This window comes from Mercenaria mercenaria, chromosome 3 (genome assembly GCF_021730395.1).
Source record: "Mercenaria mercenaria strain notata chromosome 3, MADL_Memer_1, whole genome shotgun sequence".
Taxonomy (NCBI): domain Eukaryota; kingdom Metazoa; phylum Mollusca; class Bivalvia; order Venerida; family Veneridae; genus Mercenaria; species Mercenaria mercenaria.
Window position 1 is genome coordinate 85,930,476 of NC_069363.1, and position 27,140 is coordinate 85,957,615.

Genomic DNA, 27,140 nt, shown 5'->3' on the forward strand with positions numbered 1-27,140 from the left:
TGAAATGCTCTAAAGTACTGAAAACGAAGTCAAAAGATTTCATTGTTTATCAGAGATAAAGAAGGAACGGAATTAGTATAGTGTAACCACTATCAACGGTTCAGATCTCTTAGACTCTTTCCGCGTCTTGCACAATAATTCTATCCGAAATTCACGTCAGCTACAGCACTGTTGCAAATCTTACATAATGTATTATTTTTTTTTTTGCCTACAGCATGACAAAGCTATGTGTTTGTATATTTATCAAGTAATAAAACGATAAGGTAATCTTTGTAAGATGTAAAAGCAATTTCACCTTTGCATGTCGAATCGAAAGGAATTGTATTAAGTAAGTTTATTTCAAGCATGTTTCCATCTAGTATGCTTCCCCGCCATATTTTATTGCGATCACATATCTATAACTGTGCAGTCTATTGGTTAAAATGGAGTTAGAGCAACTCTCAATTAAATTTAATAAAATTTTCTGGAGATAGAGCACTCCTTTACAAAGTATAATAATGATCACGTGATGTTAGTTTATGTACAAGATTGGTCAGAATAATTTTAAACATTCCAGTGCTCTAAGTCCTGGAGCATTTTAATTGTTATTGTTACATTCGAACAGAGGAATAGAGCGAAGTATTACGCAAGATTTTCGTTTATGACGTCATAACTTACATGTACTCTTTACAGAATCATAGGGTTCGGCCACAGGTGCCCGTCCAGTCTTGGTGCCCATATGGGTGCCGCCCCCTCCAAAAAAAAAAAAAATAAATAAATAAAAACACTGTTTTAAGCCTAAAACGAAAAAAAAAATTTTTTTTGAATTTTTTTTCCCTATATATACTCTTAAATGGAAAAGGTGCATGTGTTGCCGTAAATTCAAACAAGCCAAATTGTCTAGACACTTGCAAAATAACAGTGACGATCGGCCATTTTGTTTCAAAACGAATGTAGAAAACCTATTCCGTTGTTTGCGTCTTAGAATTTAAATGTAAGTTATTTAAGGCTATTTTCTAGGTAGAATAGGATTGTTTACTATTTTATAAATGCATGATGTGTAAATTGCAGCAGGGTAGCTTGCACTGGTATTGAACTGGACATTTTGGTTGTTCCACAGCGTGTCCTAGTAAACCTCCATAGCGTTACGGCAACACATACACCTTTTCCATATGAGTATATATAGGGAAAAAAAATTTCAAATTTTTTTTATTTTTTTTTTTCGTTTTAGGCTTAAAACAGTGTTTTTGATTTTTTTTTTTTTTGGAGGGGGCGGCACCCATATGGGCACCAAGACTGGACGGGCACCTGTGGGTTCGGCGAGACAAACAAATTGATGTAAACATTTCATTTTTATTAGAAATGGAGATAGAGCACTATAAGAATCAGGCGACGATATGTGTAATTGTAACAGGCATGTCCAACGGAAGACACCAAAACGAAACATAAAAACTAGACAAATGAGATATTTTCGCGTTTATGTGTCGGCGTGGCGAAAACACAAAAACTCGGCATATAAGGTAATTGTCATATTTTTGTTTTTTTCATGTTGACGGGGCGAGGTCAAGACAACACAACAGCACGACAAATAAAGAGTGCCAACACGATATATTCATATCCGCCAACACGAAATCTCGACAAATAATATCGTGTCGGCACCCTCTCAACGTCGTATTTTCGTGTAAAATGTGTCGAGTTTTCATGTTATTGTGTTTTCGCCTCGCCTACACGCCAACTAGACAAAAATCTTATTTATCGAGTTTTCTTGTCTTCGTGTTTTCGTGTTGGCGGAGTGAAAAAAATTTTTTTTTTGTCTAGTTTTCGTGTTGTCGAGGCAAAAACACGACAACATGAAAACTCGACACATTTTACAGCAACCAAAGAATTCCCTTTATAACAAAGAAGACTTTAGGCAACTAACACACATTATGGCGAAACATTATTTCGCTGAAAAAAAAAACATCCATAAAAAATTGAGTACTCTTAAAGTGACTAGTGGTACAAACTTATATTGACCTAAGGTCTTTGCAAGATATTCTTATAAAGAACCAAAACTATTGTGCAGAAGGTAGCTAGCAAACCGGTGCAACGCTTTTTAAATATTTAGTTGGGAGAACAAATTTCAATCAGCTTGTTTTCCAAAAATAAGTATTTTATCTGAAGTAAAAATCATTTGTGTGTACCAATGTCAAATGTAATAAGTCTTGCAACAACCAAACGTAAACAAAAGGGTTGCAAACAATTAACTTAAACACAATTCGGACGCTAGTGACAGACGTACGTATGAGAAATAAATCAAAAGACTGGAGAAAATGAAAAGGCTCGAAATAGACATACATTGTATAGTGAACGCAACTTGACCCCGATGGTTGACCTTTGCATTATAATACATAATGAGGCACAACCTATTATTGAAAGGAGTGTACGTAAAACACGAGCTGCACGAGAAAAATGAAATATAAATTTGTGTAAATACAAATTAGTGTATTTGAAGGTTTAACTGATCAAATGTAAGTATATATACTTTGATACTGCACTGTATACAAACTAATTCCATATAAATATACACGGCTAACCTAAGCATCCTTGATTTCTATAATGAAATAATCGATATGAATAATCAGCCTAAGGTCAACCATCGCGGTCAAGTTGCGACTACTATACATAAACAGTGTTACTATTAATCAGAATACTGGATGTTTGTCCTCTTCTCACAGGCTACCTTAAGTAAACACGTGTAAAAGTGAAAACTATCCTCAGTATATAATACAGTATAATACAGTTATCCCCAGTACAGTAGGGAAACATTTCTAACGGTATATCTTTAACAGTTTATTAGTTACATAACCAATTTTTCTCAACAAAGTAAGTTTGACTTGTGAAATCATACGATAAGTAATTTTTAATTATTCAAGATATTACATATAAATAATCTGTGAATTTCGAGGTGATCATCTCAGACTAGAAGTAACTTTATTTTCATGCTCTGCTAACTCGTAGGTACTCAGCTATAGGTTAAAACATTGGTTTCATTCATGAATAAGGTAGATAAGCGTTTAGGTGTCCGGTCAATAAAAAAACAAGTTTTATATAACATGTTTAACAGTGCTGTAAAAATATATCAAATATTGATGCCTGGTAAGCTCATATAATTTCAGAATCAACTGAAAGTGTTGATGCGCTGTCAGAAGAAATCAAAGCAAGTACTTCTTTAGCAATATTTAAGAAACGCTTAAATAGCAACGTATCCAAACCCCCGCCGCATTACCTATCAGGAAGTAGGATTGGTCAAATACTACATACTCGTCTCCGTCTAGGCCGTAGTTCCCTAAATTATTACCTTTATCGTAAATCAATATCAAATTGTCCTTATTGTACATGCGGTGAAGTACAAACAACAAATCATTCCTTTTATCATGTCCGATTTATATATACCAGAAAGACAATTGCTCTTAAATGAATTACCCTCTGCACCCACCATTAATATCTTACTGTTTGGCAATGAACACCTAACTACGACTCAGAATATATATCTATCTTCGCTAAAGTGCAGCAAGACATCGTTGCCTCGAAGCGATCCTAGTGACCGGCACACCGATGCGTGCGGGCGACCATTGGCGCGAACTGGCCACATGCCGCACATTCTTAGTACTAAGCAGCATTTTTAACTAATTTAAAAATGTTCATACTACTATAAAAAAGGTTTAAACAAACCAATAACTAGACAAAAACCATACTTTTATTACACTTTATCCTTACAATATGTTTTACTGCCAAGAAAATGAATCAATATAAGTTTTCAGTGAAAGCTTGTTTTCAGATCCCTTACATTATTTTTATTGTAAATGTTATTGTATGACTCCATGTACATGATCTGTTTAAACTAACTGAACGTGTATTGACTACTGAAAAAGAAAATATAAATTACATTACAAAAATAAAGTTATAGAATTTCAATTTTTTACTTTATAGACTTCAATGTTACTTCAATATAAATTCATTTCGCAGTCAAAAAAATGTCTGTTGTGATTTTGCATATTATCTATAGTCATTCTATTTACTGATTCTTGTTCAGCAGACACAAAATGATACCAAAGAAACATAGGGTCGCCAACATCAAAATTTACCTATTTGTGGATCGGATACCTTAATACAGCAAGATCTTACCTCTTGCAAAGATAACAAATTGTAATGATTTTATTCAATGACATATCACTATTTTGAATATAGATCTACATATATTATTTCTTAAATAACCTTCCCTGTGCCTTTTACTCATTATATGTCATACGTTTAACGTACAAAGAAGAAAAAATACATTGAGATATGATTTATTTTGTTTTCACAATTCACAAAACTTTGCTAGGTCTGAATATTACGAATAAAAGGTGTGTCTTGGTCATTCAGACATTTAAAATCGTCCGGTCTTGTGTGTAGTGCATTTTCTTACTAGGTCATATCAAGCCAACCAAAAACATCTTACTGCGGCGTCTATATTATGGCCACGTCATTAGCACCTATTTCTATAGGGCTGACACAATCAAACAGATCCGTTTCATATCCTTTACAATCTACGACAGAAAGCCATACTTGACCAGAACCTCCGCGAATTGTAGTCCTCTCGACCCCTCGTGCAAAACCTAATAACTTGCATGTTAAATCAGCGTCACCATGATCAAAACCCGACCTACAAACTGTACCCCAATGATTATTATATCGCACCTCAACACGCCCTTCCACTGCGACTTCTGTGACAAATGCATCACCTAGCCGTATATTTTTATTGTCGCAATGGTAATTAAATTTTCCACCCGGTTTTGCATTTTTATCAATACATTTATGATCGTTCACATTCGACACACCCTTTTCTGCATTATTTTCTATTTTAAAACATTTTGCAACAGTCTGGTCTGATGTATCCAACCGACCTTTCGGTATCTTTAAGGCCGATAACCTGTCTGATATTATATATCGACTTCTGTTTACTTCTCTTAATATTTCCCCAGTCTGCACGAGAATGTTATCACAATCAGCAGACGATAAACTTGTCGGTGCTACATTAACACGTTCGTCGGGTATCACCAGCGCTATATTGTCAATGTGCGATCGAATATCATCTAACTCAATTTTCATTTGAGATTTAATGTTAACAAGATTTTCAGAAATATTTCTAAAAGCATCTTTGTTGTCTTGAATAGTCTTTTCAAATTGGGTCAATATGTTTACTTGCAATGATAACGAATACATTTTATGCTCTTGGAAAGCTCGTTGCAGTCTTTTTACATCCAGATTGGCAGGCGTAGAGTTGTGTTCTTGATTGTTTTCAATTTTCTTGTGTGGTTCAACATCGTATTTAGATTTTGTTATTGGTGCCGTAATATGTGTAACCAATGATAATGTTTTATTGATAAGTTCAGTCAGACTGTCCATCTTCAAAGTGTTCTTATCCACACTTTCTTGTAGACTGTCCATCTTTAAAGTGTTTTTATCTACACTTTCTTGTAGATTTTCGATTTTTTGAGAGTTCTTATCTATGCCATCTATTACACCTTGTATGTCCTGTAAATGTCAAATAAAGAACATAGTTTTAAAATCTCCTTATTTGACTTTAACTGACAGTACCTTAAACCAGTTATCGAGATATACTCAAATTGTGAACTTAATTTCATAAATGTACCATTTTAGTTAATCGGGTTTCCAGTATACTAGAATTAAAAAAATCTCGAGAGCTATCATTTTGCTTTTGTTGCGTAAATGCATATTTGAGCCGCACCATGAGAAAACCAACATAGTGGCTTTGCGACCAGCATGGATCCAGAACAGCCTGCGCATCCGCGCAGTCCGGTCAGGATCCATGCTGTTCGCTAACGGTTTCTCTAATTGCAATCTGCTTTGAAAGCGAAGTGTATGAATCCTGACCAGACTGCGCGGACGCGCAGACTGGTCTGGATCCATGCTGGTCGCAAACGCACTATGTTGGTTTTCACATGGCGCGGCTCATTTGCATATTTATTTTTGAAAATACTGGAAATTCATTGGTATCAAAAATTATATACATATTAAGCACCAAAAGACATCAAACGCCTGTAACCTACCTGAAACAAAAGTGTCTGAATTGCCTTTAACCTATTTTCTACCCGCTCGAATCGCCCACTGAATGTAAATGCCACACATAGGTGTAGAATAAATATATGTACATGTGTCTTCGTCATCGTTGTTTTTCGGCTTTGTTGTAACTCAAAAGCAACACATTCTAAGTGAAAATATAGCATGCTATCTTTACATACAAGGGAAAATAGAAAAGTACGAAAATACAAAGGAAATATATCACGTGACGGAAGCATCAGATCTAAATAATATGATGGAACATCAGAGTCTATCTATTTCAACTAATTTTTGTAAGATAAAAACAATTGCTTTCACTTAATGTTGTTGATGAATTTAAATATAAGTACCGTTGTATCCTCTTGTACTACATACAAATCTAATCGACAGAAAAAGTAGCGTTGTCTATTTTTAGATAATATCCTGAAGTACCTTTTTCACCTTTGCTTCGTAACGCAGTAAAATATTTATTATTTGGCACTCCGAGTATTGCATGTATCTACACTTCCAAGTGTAACACTTGTGTTTACTGTTCTATTCTTTCAGTTTTAAGTGGAAATATACTTGTTAAATAAAACGAAAGTATTCGTTTTTTTTAAATAGACTCATTGAGCCTGGGTCAAGGAGAAAACAGTTGTCTAATGATCATCTGACTTATTAAATGAGCCGCACCATGAGAAAACCAACATAGTGCATTTGCGACCAGCATGGATCCAACCAGCCTGCGCATCCGCTCAGTCTGGTCAGGATCCATGCAGTTCGCTTTCAAAGCCTATTGCAATAAGAGAAACCGTTAGCGAACAGCATGGATCCTGACCAGACTACGCGGATGAGCAGGCTGGTCTGGATCCATGCTGGTCGCAAACGCACTATGTTGGTTTTCTCATAGTGCGGCTCAAATGTAGATACATACGAGGGCTGTTAAAAATAACCTAGACTTTCGCTGTCAAAAGCCGCCTGTTGTATATAGTGCATTGTGAAACATATGATTATAACTCGCAATCTTTGTGCAATTTTGTCACACATATTTTGCAACATTTTTACTGATAGGCGAAGCGCGTATAACGTTTTAATTACCATAGCTACGCTTAACCGGCGCAGTCGCTTTTTCATGTCATTATTTGAATTCGACCTCTTATATTCACACTGGTTACATGAAAATACGCATGAGTGCAGCAAAATATGAAAGTGACATGCACCAAAAGTATTACGTAATTCGGACGTCGGAGGCGAAAGTAAACAACGTTTAAACTAAGTGAGTATTGCTGTTTATAACACGTGCAATATTTTCATCAGCTTGCACAGCTAATCAGACAGTTGTTAAGTTATGTAGAAATGTTGGCCATCACCAGCCGTAATTTATAAACTAATGAATCAGACGTTACAACAATGTTCGGTCGTCTGTGTGGTAAAAACGATTCACATATAAACCAGAATTGCCAAAAGACAGCGAAAGGTCGAGAGAGAAAACAAGAATCCGTGATTCGACGCTAACGTCAATCTATGACGCCCTGGCTAACTACTTATAGTGCGCACCTTGTCAAGTCACTCCGGTTGTACATTTAAAAAAAAAAATCGACTTTGTTTAAGTCATAAAAGGGCCGTGCAAAAAATCTAACCAAGAATTTAATATCTAACCTGATCATTTACTGAGAAGCATTATGTGGAGTTTCAATCTAATACATGTAGTTGTTACTAAGATATAGATTGACAAGTAGCTGCACACAAAACTTATACCAAATTTCCTAAATAAAAAGGATCCCTAATTTGAATGAAATTCAATCAAGATTTATCAGCATATTTTTGTTGGGTTTTACGTTGCACCAACACATTTTGAGGTCATATGGCGCCTTTCTAGCTTCGATGGTGGGAGGAAAATTCCGGGATCCGGACAAAATCCCCATGCGGACAAAACCCCCTGTAATCATTTTTGCATAGGCGGACAAAACACACCTTCTTTTTTACAAGGAGGACAAAACCCACTTCGCTGAATTTTACAAGGCGGACAAAACCCGCTTCGCATTTTCTTTGTCCTCCTTGTGAAAAAAAAGCAAAGGGGTTTTTCCTCCTTGTAAAATTCAGCGAAGGGGATTTTGTCCTCCTTGTAAAAACGATGAAGTGGGTTTTGTCCGCCTATGCAAAATAAGCGAAGGGGGTTTTGTCCGCAGGGAATTTTGTACTACACTCGAAAATTCCAGATGCGCCTCCATGCATTAAGTTATCACGGACGGGTACCTGGGTAAATTCATCGACCTTCAGTCAGCCAGATGGATGGTTTCCAGGAAGACTTCAACGCCCCGAATAAGGCTCGAACCCACATCGGAGAAGGGCAAGTGATTTAAAGTCAGCGCCGTCATGGAAGCCCACTTTCAGTAGATTAAAGACTAGGCAGTTTTGTGTACAGTTGCAATGGATGCTGAGATATGATCTTGCACGCATAACTCTAACCAAGGAGTGACGCCGACAACAACACCGACGCAAAGGTGAATAAGGTAACTCTCACTATTGTTCGAAATGCATTATTTTGTATAATTTTGTCAGACATTTTTATTGGAATAGTTTCTTGAAAACGATACAGACGTTTTAAAACAGACACAAAAGTCACAGAATCTATGTCCCCCAACCGGAAGGTGTTTGAATGTTTGATATTACAAGTGTTGATTTAGCCTCTTCGGGCTTTTTTTCTGTGGGAGGAGACCGCATGTCCCGTTTCGGCTCCTGCAAAGTGAAAATGCTAGCAACCTGAAATCTTCATTAAATTTATATCAGGTGTTTCAAGAACGTGCAAGCATTTAACGCATGCAGTAATTTCGCCTATCTACTTGGAAAATGTAAGGCGCCTCCGCCATGGAATATTTCGTCCATCTACTTGGAAAGGTGTGGAGCCTCCGCCAGTATGACAAGCATTTTGATGTATAAGCGCGAGATTTTCTTTCCCTGCTCAAGGAAACAACGCCATATAGCGTCAAACTACTGTGTCGTTTTGTTTTTAATTGTGTTGTGTTGGTGGCCCACCACTCATTACGTAAGAACGACGTTTTTTTGTTGTTGCGGGGCACATTCAAAGTAGTACGAGAAAGTAGAGACAAGCCACTATAGTGTTTTGATCTAGGAGATACGTCCTGAAGTAATTCAGACATACCGTTAGTTGTTCCATTTTATTACAAACTACGACAGCGTTTCGATGTCGTCAAAATGCTATCTACGACTTACTAACTCCTATGTAGGACTTATTTATTCCTTCGTAGGACATATGAGCCGTGCCATGGGAAAACCAACATAGTGGGTTTGCGACCAGCATGGATCCAGACCAGCCTGCGCATCCGCGCAGTCTGGTCAGGCTCCATGCTGTTCGCTTTTAAAGCCTATTGGAATTGGAGAAACTGTTAGCGAACAGCATGGATCCTGACCAGACTGCGCGGATGCGCAGGCTGGTCTGGATCCATGCTGGTCGCACACCCACTATGTTGGTTTTCTCATGGCACGGCTCATATTAACTTCTACACGGTACATAAAAAGTACTGCCTTCGAGTAACTAGCTCTTACATACTTAACGGTACTTGTCATATGTAAGAGTTAGTATGTCCTACATAGTTTTTATTTCTTATGTATATAGGAGTTACGTGCTACATAGGAGTTTTAAAACGTATGTCGCATTTATTATGCCTGTTGTTGTAGGACATAGGAAAGTGACTAACTACAAATCACTCTGCTGGTACCAGTAGGCTACCAGTACGCTACCATGGTATAACAATGTAACTGCTGAAAGAGTAGTCTTTTACTAACGTTCTCTTGAAATTATAAATAAAAATAGTTTTTTAGTTGTAATTATTTCAAACTTGCTAGCAATTTATCTACTTTATAGCGTTCTCAAATTTCAAACTTTCTTCGACTGTGTTTATGGAAAAACAAACATGACAGTTACGTGCAGTATGTCGTTTTCTCTTTATCATCTAAATATTTCTTTGAAGGTCATACTTTTGATTAGGAAGTCTTTTGAGGCCGAACTCGACTGAAGTAGGCCTATTCCCCATTCCATACTTATGTGCAACTACAGTATCCAAGGTTATAAACTATACTAAAGCTCAGATTAGCGACCCGTCTCAGACTCTAGTGGATGACTGGTTGATTTTTTAGCTTGATCTTGAATCTGACCAGTGACAAAGCTGACTGATTATCAAACTTACAAGATACAAGATACAAGAAACTTTATCTAACGTCGGATATGAATTTAACAATCAACATTAGCTTAAAGCTATTTCCCGACAAACAAATGATATAGTAATAACAAAAACAGCTGTAAAGGAAAAGCACGGTCATAAAAGAGCAAGGGAAGTAACCCTGTAACAGCACATATACATTACTGACTTTGTTACTCCCCTTCGAAGCAAATTAAGATTAATCATACATGCAGAAAACGGATCGCGGGGTCGTGAGTTCGATCCTCGGGCGGGGCGTATGTTCTCCGTGACTATTTGATAAACGACTTTGTGTCTGAAATCATTAGTCCTCCACCTCTGGTTCATGTGGGGAAGTTGGCAGTTACTTGCGGAGAACAGGTTTGTACTGGTACAGAATCCAGGAACACTGGTTAGGTTAACTGCCCGACGTTACATGACTGAAATACTGTTGAAAAACGGCGTTAAGCCCAAAACAAACAAACAAACAGAAAAAAGGGATACAAAATAAGCAAAGTAAAACTCAGTTTATTACAAATAAGTAGATGACATATGGGTATTGTGGCAAGTGTAAGCCAAAAACCCTATCAAAGTAAGTGTCCCCAAAACTACCGAAAGAAAGGTGTAGATTTGGGAAAAGGGCCTGGAGGGGTCATACACTTCACCACACCAACACCTGTCATCTACCCTATATCACATTCATATGATTTTTACATCGACTGGCTTCGCCAGCGGTACGGCCACTCCACAGGCGCTGAAGCTACACCAGAAGAGGAAAAAAGAAGCAAGCAAGTTAAAACATAAAAAACACAACAATTTTCAGTACATATTTACATAAAATTAACTGAACTAACACAAACTAATAGAGGAGCACATTATTAATTATAGGCTTTTAAAAGCACATGCATACTAATACTAGGGAAACTAAACTAAAACTATAAGATACAATTAAGAAATTAAAAAATGAGGCATGAAAAAGATAATACAGAAAAAAGTAAAACCTGTGGGAAAGCTGCTGATCTTGACCTAGGCCTAAAATCTGCCAACTTCATGTATGCCAAACTTAATTTCATACCCATAGATACTGGTCATCTTCGTGCTTAATCGACAAAACCTGGAGTTGTATCAACTTCCTCCGCAAAAAGTAATGAATAAAATCGAATAAGCTGGGCCACTTTGGTCAAATCGTTACCTACAAAGCGGTGCGATGCAATGACCCGTAACTACAATGAACTCGAACAAACATGCTCTACATGACCTTGCACCATTCATTCGCCTATTGTGAATAAATCAACACGTTAGGCCCGGGGCACTGGTCATGCTTAGTTCGCTTAGCACGTGATTTCCATGACTACATAATCAGTTTTAGTGTTGGTTTTGAGCGGAAACGATGGCGTCTACAAGGTACGTATGTATTTTCTGTCTTTTTTTCTGTCCTTCTTTATTTTTACATTATTTTCTATTTCAATCGTTCTTCTCTTTACATAGCTCTATTCATTCTTTTGCAAATAATTTATTTTGTGTTACCTACTGCGAGTTGTTCAGTGGCATCGACTGCCAGACGGAGAATGAGTATAATGATAATAATTTGCAACCAGCCTTCTCTATTTTGATTTTGAACTGGTATATGTGTACGAATGAAAAGATAATGGCTCTCTAAAACAATTTTATCAACTGCATTTTTGACACAGGTAGCACCATATTCAGGATCTGAGGTGTATATGGGAGGGAATGGGGGTAGCAGTGTGTGTTTTTTTTCCTTTTCAGCTGTATGTATTTAGTTTGTGACTTGTTCATCTTATGCACGGGAGCGTGGATCAATCTCCTCATTGACCTAATTCCTCTATATCAGCGTATATTAGCTAAATCGCGGTATAAAAGTATGTTTTCATCATCTTAAGAAAAATATGGTGTTAATTCGTAAATGTATACAAAAAGTCTTACACGATCGAAAGAAATAGATATCCGTTTTCACTTGTTGAAATTTTTGAACAAGTGAAAAATGTAAAATTGTATTATAAATATTGGAGCCCATCCTTTTACCACCTGTGCAATACTTACTGAAAATGAAACATTGTTTATCTGATCGAGCTAAGTTCCAAATATATCTACTCATGTGATAACAACATAAAAATAAAATGTAAGTATTGCTATAACAATTCTATAGGACGCTGCATTATTTTACACGAAAACCTCATCATACATTTCATAGCCTACGTCACATAAAAAGCAGAAAGGTAAAATAAATCATGAGAAATTTAGTTCTGTTTTTTTGTAGTTATTGCTATTACTAGGGTAAAGTACATAGAAGTCCAAAGTTCCTCCAGTTGATCAATTTAACGATACTCTCAATCTTCTGATCAATTCATATACAGCTTCTTCAGTCCGCGTAAAACTCTTTATCAGTCGCGGACATTTGGCATCTTTCAAAATGGAGTTTTCCTGGGGTGATGAGGTAGAGCAGTGGGAGGACGATTTCATCCAGTTGCTCTATCTCAAATGGCGAGACTTTCCAGCTGGGCCGGAAGGGACTTGTCCCTGTTAACGTCGCACAAGCAGACAAGGTCATACTGGCCAACTTGCTATACTTCTGTATTCTCTGTCTTACACCTCTGTGCTTTGCCTTCTACCTTCTATCATTTCCCGTAATATCTTTGCTATTGCGCATCGTAATATGATGGTTATGACTAACAGAATTATGTTAGTATGATTTTTAGCTCGACTATTCGAAGAATAAGTAGAGCTATCCTACTCACCACGGCGTCGGCGTCGGCGTCACATCCTGGTAAAGTTTTTTTGTACCAGTCCACATTTTGGCAAAGTCTTTTGAGATAAAGCTTTGAAACTTTCAACACTTGTTTACCATCACCATGTCCAGTTATAGGCAAGTGTACATAACTCTATCAAGTATTTTGACTGAATTATGGCCCCTTTTGATTTAGAAATCTTGGTTAAGTTTTTCGTACCAGTTCATATTTTGACAAAGTCTTTTGAGATAAAGCTTTGAAATTTCAACACTTGTTTACCATCACCATGTCCAGTTGTAGGCAAGAGTACATAACTCCATCAAGCATTTTGGTTGAATTATTGCCCCTTTTGACTTAGAAATCTTGGTTAAGTTTTTCGTACCAGTCTACATATTGACAAAGTCTTTTGAGATAAAGCTTTGAAACTTTCAACACTTGTTTACCATCACCATGTCCAGTTGTAGGCAAGAGTACATAACTCCATCAAGCATTTTGGCTGAATTATGGCCCCTTTTGACTTAGAAATATTGATTAAGTTTTTCGTACCAGTTTATATTTTGTGTAAAGTGTTTGACATATGGCTTTGAAACTTTTATAACTTGTTCAGTATAATAGTCTCTATCAATAGGCAAAAGTACATAACTCTGTCATCTTTTTTTGGCTGAATTATGGCCCTTTTTGAACTTGGAAATTGGTTCTGTTTTGTATATGTCCATGTTTTGTCAAAACTATTTTGACATAATGGCTTTTAAACTTTAAACACTTGTTTATCATTATGATTTCCATCTGTAGGCAAGAGTACATAACTCTGACAACTATTTTGGCTGAATTATGGCCATTTTTGGACTTTGATATATGTTCAGTTTTTCTTACAAGTCAGCGTTTTGTCAAAACTATTTGAACTGTGGCTTTGAAACTTTTATCACTAGTTTATCGACATGATTTCCATCTGTATGCAAGAGTACATAACTCTGTCAACTATTTTGATTGAATTATGGCCATTTTTGGACTTGGAAATTAGTTAATTTTTTCATACAAGTCCATATTTTGCCTAACATATAACTTAACATATTTGCCATCATGGTCACAAATTGCCATTTAGTGCAAGACTAATCGAAATCCGCAAATACAGGAACATAATTTGTTTAATCCATTTTTTCTTTTGTCTGAAAATCTATGGAAATATTTTGACCACATTCTTCAATCAATTCTTCGAATAGTCGAGCGCGCTGTCATCCGACAGCTCTTGTTGTTATTTTCAGGTGTTGAACATAATCATGGTGCAAATTGCTTAGAACGTATGGTGTTGGTGATGATGATGATAATGATGATGATGATGATGATAACGACGACTGCGACGCTGATGACAACGACAACCAAATATCCATAAAGCATCACAACATGTCAAGGTAAAATTGAACATAAAAGAAGCAATGTTGTACATAATGTTACCATATTGTTTACATAGAATGACACTTCTTTTGAACGATGTAATTTTAAAGATTACAGACTGGCCACTAGAGTAACGTTGAAAAAGGAACAAGCTTCCTTTTAACGTTTTTCTATTTGAGTCAAAAACATTTTTTCTTAGAGAAATGATAATAATTTCCTGGTCTTAGACTAAGTTTATTCTTTCATTTGAAAAGTATTCTACTGATGGTCAACGTCTCAAACATAGTACATAGGTCTTGTAAAATGTTTTGATAACCTTGGCATTTAACAAAAATATTATTTCTTCTTGTTTATTTTCTAGGTAATCTTGTTGGCAAAGACAAAGACCACACAGAAAGTATAGATGACGGTTTTTATGTTTTCTTATCTTATTTTTACAGACTTTCTTAAGGCAACACCATTATAACTATATGTTTATGTTCTTACACATGCCTTTATGCACTATATCTACACTATATACAGGGTAACTTTGGAAACGTACATCTAGTTAATGATATAAACGGATAACAGGCGTTCATAATTATCTTGTCTGTGTGTTTGGTGTTTTTTTTTTCGTTTTGACAAGGTGTTGTTTGCAATAGTGGTGGTTTGAGCTTTCAGTGTGGTCATTTTTGGTTTTATATACGATGGTATGTGTTGTTTCGTCAAAAAAGGTTATTTGAGGCGTTTTGTTTGATAATTTGGTGCGTTTTGTTTGTTTGTTTTTTGTGCGTTTTGTTTGAATATTTGATGCGTTTTTTTGGGTTATTTGATGCGTTTTGTTTGGTATTTGGTGAGTTTTGTTTGGATATTTGATGTGCATGTGTATTTATTTGGTGCGTTGTATTGGGTTATTTGGTGCGTTTTATGGGAAGTATCAAGAATTCTGTTACGTTCTGAAATATCATGCACAAGGTGAGTTTATTTCTGCATTTATAATTTATATACATTAACATGTTAATCTAAGTATTGTTTGTTTCTATTCGGCAGGGATGAAGCAGTTAGACAGACATCTGGGGCAGACTTCATCTGGGATTGGATAAAAACACGCAAACTTTCTATGTTACTTCGGCTTTTTATTCGTTTTGTTTTGTTGCCTTTTCCACTTTCAGGTTTTTTATCTTGAGGAGTAAAGACACGTGCGAATTTTGAATCTGCAGCCCAGAGACGATGTTGGAATATTTGGTGCATTTTGTTGGATTATTTGATATGTTTTGTTGAGATATATGTATATGGTACGTTTTGTTTAGTGATTCATTTTTGTTATGTTTTTCTTCTTAAAGGGTGTCGAGGATCTTGAAGAATAAAGACACGCGCAAATATTGAAGATGCAGACCAGACGTAATGCGAGTTTCTCTCTACCAGGAAAAAGCATGTGTAATACAACTTAATTGAACTATTTTGTTTGCTTCTCTCAAAAACTGTCTGCAGGTAAAAACTTGTATGATTCTTTAATTTGACATTATCCTATTTTGTATGCCTCTCTTCTAAAGCTTTCCCCAGTGTGTTTCGTACAGTGAATATGATGTGATATGAGCCGCGCCATGAGAAAACCAACATAGTGCGGTTCCGACCAGCATGGATCCAGACCAGCCTGCGCAGTCTGGTCAGGATCCATGCTGTTCGCTAATGGTTTCTCTAATTGCTATAGGTTTTCCCATGGCGCGGCTCATATGTTTGTCGTTCTATTTCATTTATCAGTATAGTATAATAAAGAAAAGAGATGACTTCTTAGATAAAGAAGATGTCAATCATGATCAATGTCCTTAGAAGACAACCTTGGAATGCGGACTTAAGAGTGAGTGGTACACCTATGGTGGCGGATATTGGCCATTCCAGCACGTGTGTGCTTGTAACAGTTAATTTAGTGGACATTGTAGCTTGGTACTTCTTTCTAATGAGGTATTTAGTTTTATTTTTTGCAAAATAAATTCAAGTATTACTAAGTGTTTTGTCAACGTACGCAAATATTTTGAAATGTGCATCTTTTGATTAAGCTTTGTGCATTCATTTTCTTTTTTTTTGATAACTTTTCTATAAAGTTTGCGTTTTGTCCGATTATTATGTATGTCCTAATCATGTTCTATATCGGACAGACGACTGGAACGCGCATACTGAAGGTTGGGGGAACACACATGAGCTAAAGAGTACATTATTGCAAATACACGTATGAGTATGGTTTATTTTTGTATTTCTTAATTGGTCAAACTATATAAATTTTAAATGTATTTAAGATTACTTTGCAGGCATAACGGCGAATATCAGGTACAGACGACATCTTGGATTGACTAAACGCGCGCAAACATTCTGTTTTGCTTCCGCGTTCTATCTGTTTTCTTGCTTTTTTCTACTTTAAGGGTGTCGGGGATCTTGAAGAATAAAGACACATGCGAATAGTGAAGATGCAGATCGGACATAAAAGTGAGCTTTTCTCTACCAGGAAAAAACATGTATAATACAACTTATATTGACCGTTTTTGTATGTTTCCCTCCGTAGCCTTCTCCATATTGTTTCATACACTAAATATAAGTGACGTTTGTCGTCGTCCTTTTTCATTTATCAGTAAGGTCTTTTAGAAAAAGTGCAAGCCATGACCGTGGAATGCGGACTCGGGAGCGAGGGCTACAACTTTGGTGGCGAATATTGGCCATTCAAGCACGTGTGTAGATGCCACAATGGTTTAGTTAACAGCACAGCTTGGTCCTTTTTCTTCATCGTAACGAGGTATTTATACTTCTTTAAAATTCAAACAGGTTTATCAACGCACTCAAATTTTATAAAGTATGCAGTTTTCGATCAAATTTTGTGCATTCATTTTCCATTTTTGATAAACTTTCTGTAAATTTAGTGTTTTTTCGATTGTTATATATGTCCTAATCGTCTTCTGTTTTGGACAGACGATGCACACAGAAAGAGGACAGCCCACATGGCAGATTACAAGATTTTGAGCGAAAGTGCACGTGCTAAGGAGTACATTATTACAATGAGTATGGTTTATCTTTCTACTACTTTCATGATCAAACTGTATAAACTTTATTGATGTACTGAATATGACTTTGCAGGCATGACGGCGAATATCAGGAGCAGACGGCATCTTGGCGCTGCTAAACGCACAGAAACGTTCTACTTTTGCCTCTGATTTTTATTTGTTTCCTTGTTTTTTTTCTGCTTTTAGGGTATGGGGGATCTTGAAGAATAAAGGCAACGCGAACAGTGAAGACGCTGATCAGATATAATGTGAGTTTCTCTCTACCAGGAAAAAGCATGTAAAATACAACTTATATTGACCTATTTTGTTTGCTTCTCTCAAAAGCTTCTTTCAGTATGTCTCATAAAATAAATGTGATGTGATATTTTTATCGTTCTTTTTCAATTGTAAATATAATCCATTGAAGAAATGTGGTGAGCACTTAGACAAAATGCAAGGCATGATCTTTGTCCTTAGAACATAACCGTGGAACGCAGACTCGACAGCGAGGGCTACAACTATGGTGGCGGATATAGGTCATTCAAGCACGTGTGTAGATACCACAATGGTTTAGTTAACAGCACAGCTTGGTCCTTGTTCTTCATCGTAATGAGGTAATTATACTTCTGTAAAATTCAGAAAGGTTTATCAACGCAATTATATTTTATAAACTATGCAGGTTTCAGTTAAGTTTTGTGCATTCATTTTCATTCTTTTTTAAACTTTATGTTAATTTAGTGTTTTCCGATTATTTTATACGTCCTAATCATCTTCTATTTTGGACAGACAGTGTGCACAGAGAAAAAGAGGACATCCCGCATGGCAGATCACAAGATTTTGAGTGAAAGTGCACGAGCTAGGGAGTACGTTATTACAATGAGTATAGTTTTTCTATTTTCTTTATAAATGTATTTAAGATGACTTTGCAGGCATATCGGCGAATATCAGGTGCAGACGACATCTCGGATCGGCTAAACGAGCGCAAATGTTCTATTTTGCTCCTGTGTTTGTCTTGTTTTGTTGCTTTTTTCTACTTTAAGCGTATTTGGTATCTTGAAGAATTAAGACACGCATATTGAAGATGCAGACCAGACAATGCGAGTTTCTGTCTACCATTAAAAATGATGCACCCAAGTAGTCTTTTTTTGTATGTTTCCATCCGTAGTCTTCTCCATAATGTTTCATACAGTAAATATGTGATGTTTTGTCGTTCGTTTTCATTTATGAATATAGCCTTTTAAGAGGTAACCATTTTCTATGATCTATGTTCTTAGAAGACAACCTAGACATGTGGACTCAAGAGGGAATGGTGCAACTATGGTGGCGAATAATGGCTGTTTTATGCGCGTGTGTGGATGTCACAATGGTGTAGTGGACAGAGCAGTTTGGACTTCTTACTTCTTCGTAACGAGGTATTTACTTTTCTATAAAATCAATTCAAATAGTTTTGTCAACCCACTCAAATCTTATAAACTGTGCGTTCGTTTTCATTTGTTTTATAAACTACCTATAAATTTAGTGATTTCCGATTATTATGTATGCCATAATCAACTTCAACTTTGGACAGACGATGCGCACATAAAAAGAGGAAAGGCCGCATGGCAGATAACTAAATTCTGAGCAAACGCGCACAAGCCAAGGAGTACATTTCTACATGGTTTATTTTTGGATTTCTTTCTTGCTCAAGATTTATAAACTTTATAAATGTATTGAAAATGACTTTAAAGGCATAACAGCGAATAGATGAACAATATTACATATGCATTAATTCTATTATATTCCCAGTTCTTTTTTCCTCAGTTTAGAACATTCATAGTTTGATCATAATTAACATTGCACACGATATTGGTAAAATTTCGACGGCCATGTTTAAACATTTAGAACAAAGTGTTTTTCTCAAAGTAATTTAAGGTATGGGAATGCCGATACAGGTCGTGATTTGGGACGAGACGGAACTATCCGAAGATATCCAGTGTTCCAAAATCATACACGGCGCGAAGGACTTGCTGGTCATAATGTTGTATAATGTACCTTAAATACAAGTAAGTGTAGTTTATAAAATCATTCAACTTAGATGAATTAACTCTATATGTGATTTTAGAAAGTTTTTAAAACTGTTTCTTAGGTTTGCAAAAGCTTTGTTGTCTCAGTTGCCATTTTCCGCTTGAAACGGGATTCGAATCTACAGTCCTCGAAATAGAAGGCTGATGCAGTTTTAAACCTTTTCAGAAGACATTCCTTTTTTCTGTGCGAAAATTTTAAATCGGAATTATATATATACATATCGTCGACCGGCGTCGAAAAGTTTGTTATGGTATGTTAATTTTCGCAACTTTTCATGAGAGACATTTTTTTTTCATGAAATTCAAACTATTTCTTATCATTTTTCAATTGCACTTTTCGGAAACACCTCAGGGTTCTAGTTTCTTCAATTTTTGAAACATATGTGAGATTTTAAAATGACATAATAGTCGTAAAATGTTGAAATATACGCGATAAACGGCTGTTTTCTATTTAGAAAATGAAGACATGTCCTTCTACGAGATTTCCGCATAACATTCATGTACCAATATTTAAATAACTACGATGAAAATTAGTTTATTTTTGGGAAATAATTATTGTTTTGTGACCATTTTTGCTCTTGTTTGGTGATCCAGAGCCTGACTGAAACAAAAAAAAACAACAAAAAAACCCACAAAAAAAACCACAAAATGAAACACGATATTTTAGGACTACAAAAAAGGTTCTATAAATGTATACGAATTTGTGACATGACAATTTTGCAGCTTTCTGATTGGATAGCATATCTAGTAGTTTCGTAGAACATGTGGCATTATAGTTAAACTCTAAACGACTGAAAAATGAGTATACTGGGTTTTCGGCGCAGGCTGACAATATGTTACTTAACCCTTACCCTGCTAAATTTCTATAATGAACTTGTCCAACTTTCAATTTGGACAGTACCAGTAACTGTTAAAAGGGATGCTTACCAAAAAGATACTGACGGAATGGCGAACAATGCAGATCTTGATCAGACTGCACGGATGTGCAGGATGATCATGATCTACACTGGTCGCAAAGGCAGAATAAATCGTGTCAAGCATGATAAGGGTTAAGTACAATATTTTAGTGGAAATAAATCTGTCATTCTGATTTACAGGAAGAAAATATTTGAATACAGAGCTGTTATCCTGTCGATGCCGGTCAGTCACCAGAGGCGTAGGACTTCGTTACTGGTACCCTATCAATGTCACAAGAGATGTAGGACTTCCTTGCTGGTTTCCTCAGAAATGTACTTGACACTCAACGATTTTCCACAAGGTAAGCTGCTGATTAAATATTGAATAGCAATTTACTCAGCACGAGTTCGAGTTGCAATTACTTATTTATATGAAGGGTGCATTTGTTGATTCTAAGCCATGTGCCGGTTGGCATACAAACTTTTGGTTAGAAACCAGAATAAGGAATCAGAATTCGATCACCTTTAGTTTTATTGATATAATCAGAGTTACGTAAACATGGGTCAGATTAATTTACTACTGCTGTGAAACACCGCTCGCTCCATCAATTCAAGTCTCCAGTCGTTTTACTTATGTTTTCTATGTTTGGGTCGCTCAAAACGACGGATACCTCGAGAAATTGTGTTCAGTCTCTCAATGCACATCGACCGGTATATTGTGTATGCTTGCTGCCAATTAATTTTTTTAACAATTACGTTCTTTGGCATTTCTTAAAAGATTGATGTAGTAAATTAAATGTAGTTATTAATCTGAATTTTACATATCAATAATTTTGGCAGCTGCAGTTAAGAATCAGAAGTAAAAAAAATGATTTAAAAGGGTTATAGCAGTTCGGTCAGTATGGGAATTGGTTGTCTACGAGATAATACTTTCTTTTTAGCTCATCTGATTTTTTGAAGAAAAAAAAATGATGAGTAATTGTCATCACTTGATCGTCGTCGACGTTGGCGTCGGCGTCTGTGTCGGAGTTGCCTGGTTAAGTTTTATGTTTAGGTCAACTTTTCTCCTAAACTATCAAAGCTATTGCTTTAAAACTTGCAACACTTGTTCACTATCAATAGCTTAATCTGTACAGCAAGAAACGTAACTCCGTCCTGCTTTTTGCAAGAATTATTGCCCCTTATGGATTTAGAAAATATCAGATTTCTTGGTTATGTTTTATGTTCAGGTCAACTTTTTCTCCTAAACTATATATCAAAGCTATTGCTTTAAAACTTGCAACACGTGTACACCCACAAACGCTGACTCTGTACAGCAAGAAAGATAACTCCTTCCTGTTTTTTGCAAGAATTATGACCCCTTTTGGGCTTAGAAATACCAGATTACTTGGTTAAGTTTTGCGTTTAGGTCAACTTTTCTACTTAACGGTCAAAGATATTGCTTTAAAACTTGGAGCAGTTATTGCTATTAAAAGCTGACTCTGCACAGCAAGTTCCATAACTCTGCATTGCTTTTTGCAAGAATTATGGTCCATTTTGGACTTAGAAAATCATGGGTAGGACAATATTTATATTATACAGAGACAAAAAAATCGGATGAGCGTCTGCACCCGCAAGGCGGTGCTCTTGTTATAAATATACATGTATTTCAATTTGATTGTCATAACGTACACAAGCTTTACAGATTAAATGCGATTTGAAATATAGGGCGTCTGTTTTAAGTAAGTGTGGGTACTTCATCAAATGAACTATAATAGCTACAGAAAAATCTTAAAATGTACCATTTACATTTTCAGCACTATTTCGATGGGCAAGAAAAGATGGCTTCGAAGCCTTGGTGGACATGTCGTCTTGGTTGTAACAGAGAATTCTCATTCGCCATGTACAAAAAGAACAAAAAAATGAAGATCACGATGACAGGCGTCCAAAGCTTGGTTAAGGTAAAGAAAACTACTGTTTTATAGGTTTGAACTGTATTTAATCTGCGTAGCATTGAGATGTGAAAATGAATATTTCTGAAACACTGCATTGACGTTACAACAGATATATGCATAATGTAATGCTTTTGACATATCACTTCATGAGAGCTAGTCTATGTTTCGTCTGCTGTCATCACCGGCATTTTCTCGTCTGCTGTCACCGCCGACACTTGCAAAAGAGGGGACAGTGTGGTTATGATCGTAGAGCATTTGACGCCTCGTAGCCTTGAGTCGCCGATTCGAATCCTTGGACCGTGGTTTTTGATGACGTGCGAGTACTGGTTACAAATATCTGTTTTATAAATGTTAGTAAATGAACATGTTTAACTGCTAGTTATCACACCATCAGGCATCTCCGAAATCTATGCTAAAGTTGAGTCGCCAATAGATACATGAAAATGTACATGTTTTGTGCGTATTGCATATCAAAAAGACACGTCACCAAATTTTTCGAGTAATGTTTTGGGAATTTTTATCTGTAAGCTGGTATCTCAATAACCACTTATGGGAATGGATTGAAACTTCACACGTTTGTTCACTGAGATGATCTTACTTGCAGTACACAGGTTCCATAACTCAACTTTGCATTTTACAAAAGTTTGCCCACTTTTCGACTTAAATATTCATTCAATGGACAAGGCTGTTGAATAGTCGAGCGTTGCTGTCCCCCGACAGATCTTGTTAGGTTGACTAAACGAAGAATAAGTATTATATGGCAAGCTTCTCAAAATCAGTCAACTTCAATTTCATAGGAATTTTTCGGTTTAGGGTCAGGTACCTGAAATAACAAGGTCTCTGGGGTCCACTATTGTAACAGTGATTGCTATGGCAAGCGTCTCAATTTCAAATTTAATAAAATGTGTTGGTTAAAGTTTTATGGCATGCTTCTCAGTTTCACTTATATCTTATAATATTTCTTAGTCCCTGTATCCCTGTTACAACCACTTCTAACCCCTACCCACACGTCCTCTTACCCCGCTCCAAATCCATTACAGACTCTACCCCCTCCCACCTCCCACAAATAATATTACATTCCTTACACAAAATTATGTCTCGTATTATATTTTAGATTCCCTCATACACCCGTTGCTTTCGCGCCCAAAACCAATAGATATTTGTGTCTCTCATACGTAGTGGGGGAGATGTACTGACTTAGTGTTGTCCGTCTGTCTGTCAGTTTGTCCGTCCGTCTGTTTATCACAAAGTTTGTCCACGCAACACCTCAGCCACCACTGGTCGGATTTACATGAAACTTCACAAGAATAATCATTGCCAAGTTTAGATGTGTCTTTCACCGGCATTTTCTGGTTTGTTGATTATCAGCGGAGTTATGGCCCTTGATTCATCAAACTTTACGATGTTTTGTCCACTTCTTTAAAGTAGTGACCAGTGTAAAGTCTTATGCATATTATCGGCATGTTCCGGTTAAATGATTTAATGGTCCTTTATTCGTCAATTTCTATATTTTGCACGATTGCCAACATTTCCACCAAACCTGACAGGAGTTATCAGTGCCAAGCCTAGTTATACATATTATTAGCATGTTGCAGGTATTGATTTTCAGCAGAGTTAAGAGCCTTAATTTGTCATATTTTACAATAGACTACTTGATGTATACAATTAGGCTGAATTTCACCAACCTCAAGAGTGATTAGTGTCAAGTGTAGTTGTGCATATTACCGTCATGTTCTGATTATCTTTTTTATATTTGACCCTTGATTTGTGTTTGTTGTACCCCCCGAACAACGAAGTTGTAAGGGGGGGGGATATACTTGTTTCAGGTTGTCTGTCTGTCCGTCTGTCTGTAGACACAATCTTGTGCGCACCATATCTTCTCATCCCCTTGATACATTTAAACGAAACTTCACACAAGTGATCAGTAACAACAGCAGTTGTGCATGGGGCATGTTAGAAAAAATATTGCACAGTTATTTACATAGAGTCTGAATATGCAACCTTTTGCGCGCCTAATCTCCTGAACCCTTGCACGCAATTTAATGAAACTTCACACAAGTGCTCAGTACCAACCCTAGTTGTGCACGGTGCATGTTACATTCCTTTAGATACATATTCCGCAGAGTTATTGGAATTTGATTGTTGTTACTATACTATATACATAGAGTCTATATACATACAGTCCACATAATTATGCAATCTTGTGCGCGTCAAATTGCAATGTACAGTGTCAGTGCAGGCGGGGGATACAATCATCACCTTCAGAGATAGCTCTAGTTTTATCTGTGCTTCTTCTCCGATACCATTGGTTGGGGTTCCACCAAACTTTACATTCATCACCTTCAGTAATAGCTCTAATTACTTACAGTTTTCATATCATTGTACCGAGGATATAAGAGTTACACCACACAAAATACTTGAAATATCATAACGTAAGTTTCATTGTTTACAATTTTATATATATTTGTTAATATATTTTGTATATGAAATGCAGTTCAAACTTATCTGAGCCGCACAGGAGAAAACCAACATAGTGCATTTTCGACCAGCATTGATCCAGACCAGCCTGCGTATCCGCGCAGTCTGGTCAGGATCCATGCTGTTCGCTTTCAAAGCCTATTGCAATAAGAGAAACCGTTTGCGAACAGCATGGATCCTGATGCGCAGGCTGGTCTGGATCTATGCTGGTCGCAAATGCACTATGTTGGTTTTTCCATGGTGCGGCTCATTTAGTTTTGCTTCATGCCGTATCCATAAAGAATCAAATAATGAATTTGATATTTTGCATATACAGCTGTTTTATAAATGAAAATTTCATATGTATCTGCACGTATGCCACTAGCATAGAATAATATGGTGAAAGAAAGAAGACAACTCGAGCATAGAATATAATATTTATTGTCAGTTTGTCACCAATGACAGGTTCTAAGACTTTTCAGTTACATCAGTTGTAGAAGTCTTTGTTAATTTTACTGTTGAAAGTATCAATGGATTTATATCAAACTTGACAAGGTGAACAATATAATATAGCCCTTTGAAAAATCTTTACAAAACATTAGCCTTAACCGTGTTCGGCCATATCAAGTGTAATTTTTCATATTTGTTCTTCTCTATTACCAAATGGTTATTTTGATGCTTTTTTACTTGGAGTTGATTGACAGTTAACTCTGTAAATTCATTTTTGACTAGAGTAGCAGAGCATTAGAACTCTTCAAAATTCTGTAGAATTTATTGAATCTGTTGATATATGATCTTGGTGTCACACAGTGTTACTTTAGTGTAACATAACTGTCTTTGGTGTATCACTGAGTAATCGTATTTTTTCATAAATAAACAAGAGTAGTTATTGGAACAAACATCTTTTATTTATAGTTATGTTCCATATCATTCAACATGAAAACTTTTATAAAATTAATTTTGATATTTGAGTTACAGCAAATATCTTATTCTGCTAAGAGGGAAATAAAACAAAGTCTTGAATGCCCGAAACCCGGTTAGTATTTTAAATTTTACCTTGTATGTGTGCAAATACAAGCTGAAACTCTAAGTTGAAAGGATACTTTTAAAAGCAGTTGAACATTTTAAATAAACTGTCACAACCATAAGGAACCATATGTAATGTAAAAATGAAATATCATAAAAAGTCATTTATATGAAAAATATCTAAAATGGAAATAGTTAAATCTTTATTCAAATTAAAATAAAGTTCTGAAAACATTTATTTTCGACATAAACATACCTACAAATACGGAAAGTTGAAATTGACTCATATATATGTCTAGAGGTAAAACGCATTATTTGCGTGGCTTGATATCACTCTGAAATCTGTTTATTTGATATAATCATTAAACTCCCTAATTATGTTCATGTCATGAAGATTTGATTGTGGCCGCCTACCTTCAGCAAACCAGATAGATGTCTGCCTCAGTGGAATGATTCGCCGAACCTGAGCGAGGCAGTCATATGTAATTCGAAGTTAGCAAACTTAACAACCCAGTCAATGCCCCACGCAGGTTAAAGTTTGTTATACAGTTGTCTGGTGTATCGCTTAAGAAAGACACATTTGATACATCAGTAAACAACAGCCATGCTTTTTCATTATTAATAATAATTATATAAAGCCTAAATATACGATTTCAGGTAAAGAGAAGACAGTGGTTGGTGTACTAAAAAGACGTAGAAACATAAACAATGGCTGAAAACAAACACCATTCGTGCACTTCGGTGGCTATATATTATTTCAAGTAGCTGGAAGCCCGATGTAGGCAAGGTAACACCTTTCAGATATTTGTTCTTATAAGCAATTATGTCTCCCGCCACGAAGAGGTGCGGAGACATATTGATTTATTGCTATCCGTCTGTCTGGTTGTTTGTATGTACGCATGTATCTCAACACCTCTGACATCACAAGGCAAATATACATCAAACTTTCAGAAAAGTGATCTTCGCATATAATCTGCATATTTCAGTTCATTAATTTTCAGTAGGGTTGCCCACGGTTCGTCGAATTATATATATTGGCTGCTTTTCTTATATGAGCCGTGCCATGGGAAAACCAACATAGTGGCTTTGCGACCAGCATGGATCCAGACCAGCCTGCGCATCCGCGCAGTCTGGTCAGGATCCATGCTGTCCGCTTTTAAAGCCTACTGGAATTAGAGAAACCTTTAGCGAACAGCATGGATCCTGACCAGACTGCGCGGATGCATATATACATCAAACTTTCAAAAAAGTGATTTGCGCATATAATCTGCATATTTCAGTTCATTAATTTTCAGTAGGGTTGCCCACGGTTCGTCGAATTATATATATTGGCTGCTTTTCTTATATGAGCCGTG

The 27,140-nt window shown here is 36.3% G+C and overlaps 1 protein-coding gene and 1 long non-coding RNA gene across 7 annotated transcripts; one reads left to right on the forward strand and one right to left on the reverse strand.

The window, feature by feature from the left end:
- Positions 1 to 4,294: 4,294 nt before the first annotated feature.
- Positions 4,295 to 6,670, reverse strand: LOC123524189 (uncharacterized). Of its 2 annotated transcripts, none has more exons than XM_045302205.2 (3): positions 6,517 to 6,670; positions 6,075 to 6,232; positions 4,295 to 5,538 (listed from the first exon to the last, which is right to left on the reverse strand). In XM_045302205.2, the coding sequence occupies exons 2-3, from the start codon at positions 6,189 to 6,191 to the stop codon at positions 4,471 to 4,473; spliced, it is 1,185 nt and encodes a 394-aa protein (XP_045158140.2). In that variant the 5' UTR covers positions 6,192 to 6,232; positions 6,517 to 6,670; the 3' UTR covers positions 4,295 to 4,470. The 2 variants fall into 2 exon arrangements, with proteins under 2 accessions (XP_045158140.2, XP_045158141.2); XM_045302206.2 differs by having other exon boundaries at positions 6,435 to 6,657.
- A 7,691-nt stretch (positions 6,671 to 14,361) lies between these two features.
- LOC123523374 (uncharacterized) lies at positions 14,362 to 26,572 on the forward strand. 5 transcript variants are annotated; one of them, XR_008370334.1, is made up of 10 exons: positions 14,362 to 16,342; positions 16,798 to 16,861; positions 17,018 to 17,678; positions 17,887 to 18,023; positions 18,196 to 18,272; positions 18,684 to 18,821; positions 19,312 to 19,451; positions 20,570 to 20,730; positions 22,165 to 22,308; positions 26,443 to 26,572. It is a non-coding gene; the product is annotated as an uncharacterized LOC123523374 (long non-coding RNA). The 5 variants fall into 5 exon arrangements; XR_008370333.1 differs by having other exon boundaries at positions 14,362 to 17,165; positions 17,617 to 17,678; XR_008370332.1 differs by having other exon boundaries at positions 14,362 to 16,861.
- Positions 26,573 to 27,140: the final 568 nt, after the last annotated feature.

Coding starts and splice junctions, on each gene's coding strand:
- LOC123524189 (XM_045302205.2), bottom strand. CDS start 6,191: ATGACGAAGACACATGTACATATATTTATTCTACACCTATGTGTGGCA. Junction 5,539..6,074: donor TTCAGACACTTTTGTTTCAG/GTAGGTTACAGG, acceptor TGACATTTACAG/GACATACAAGGTGTAATAGA.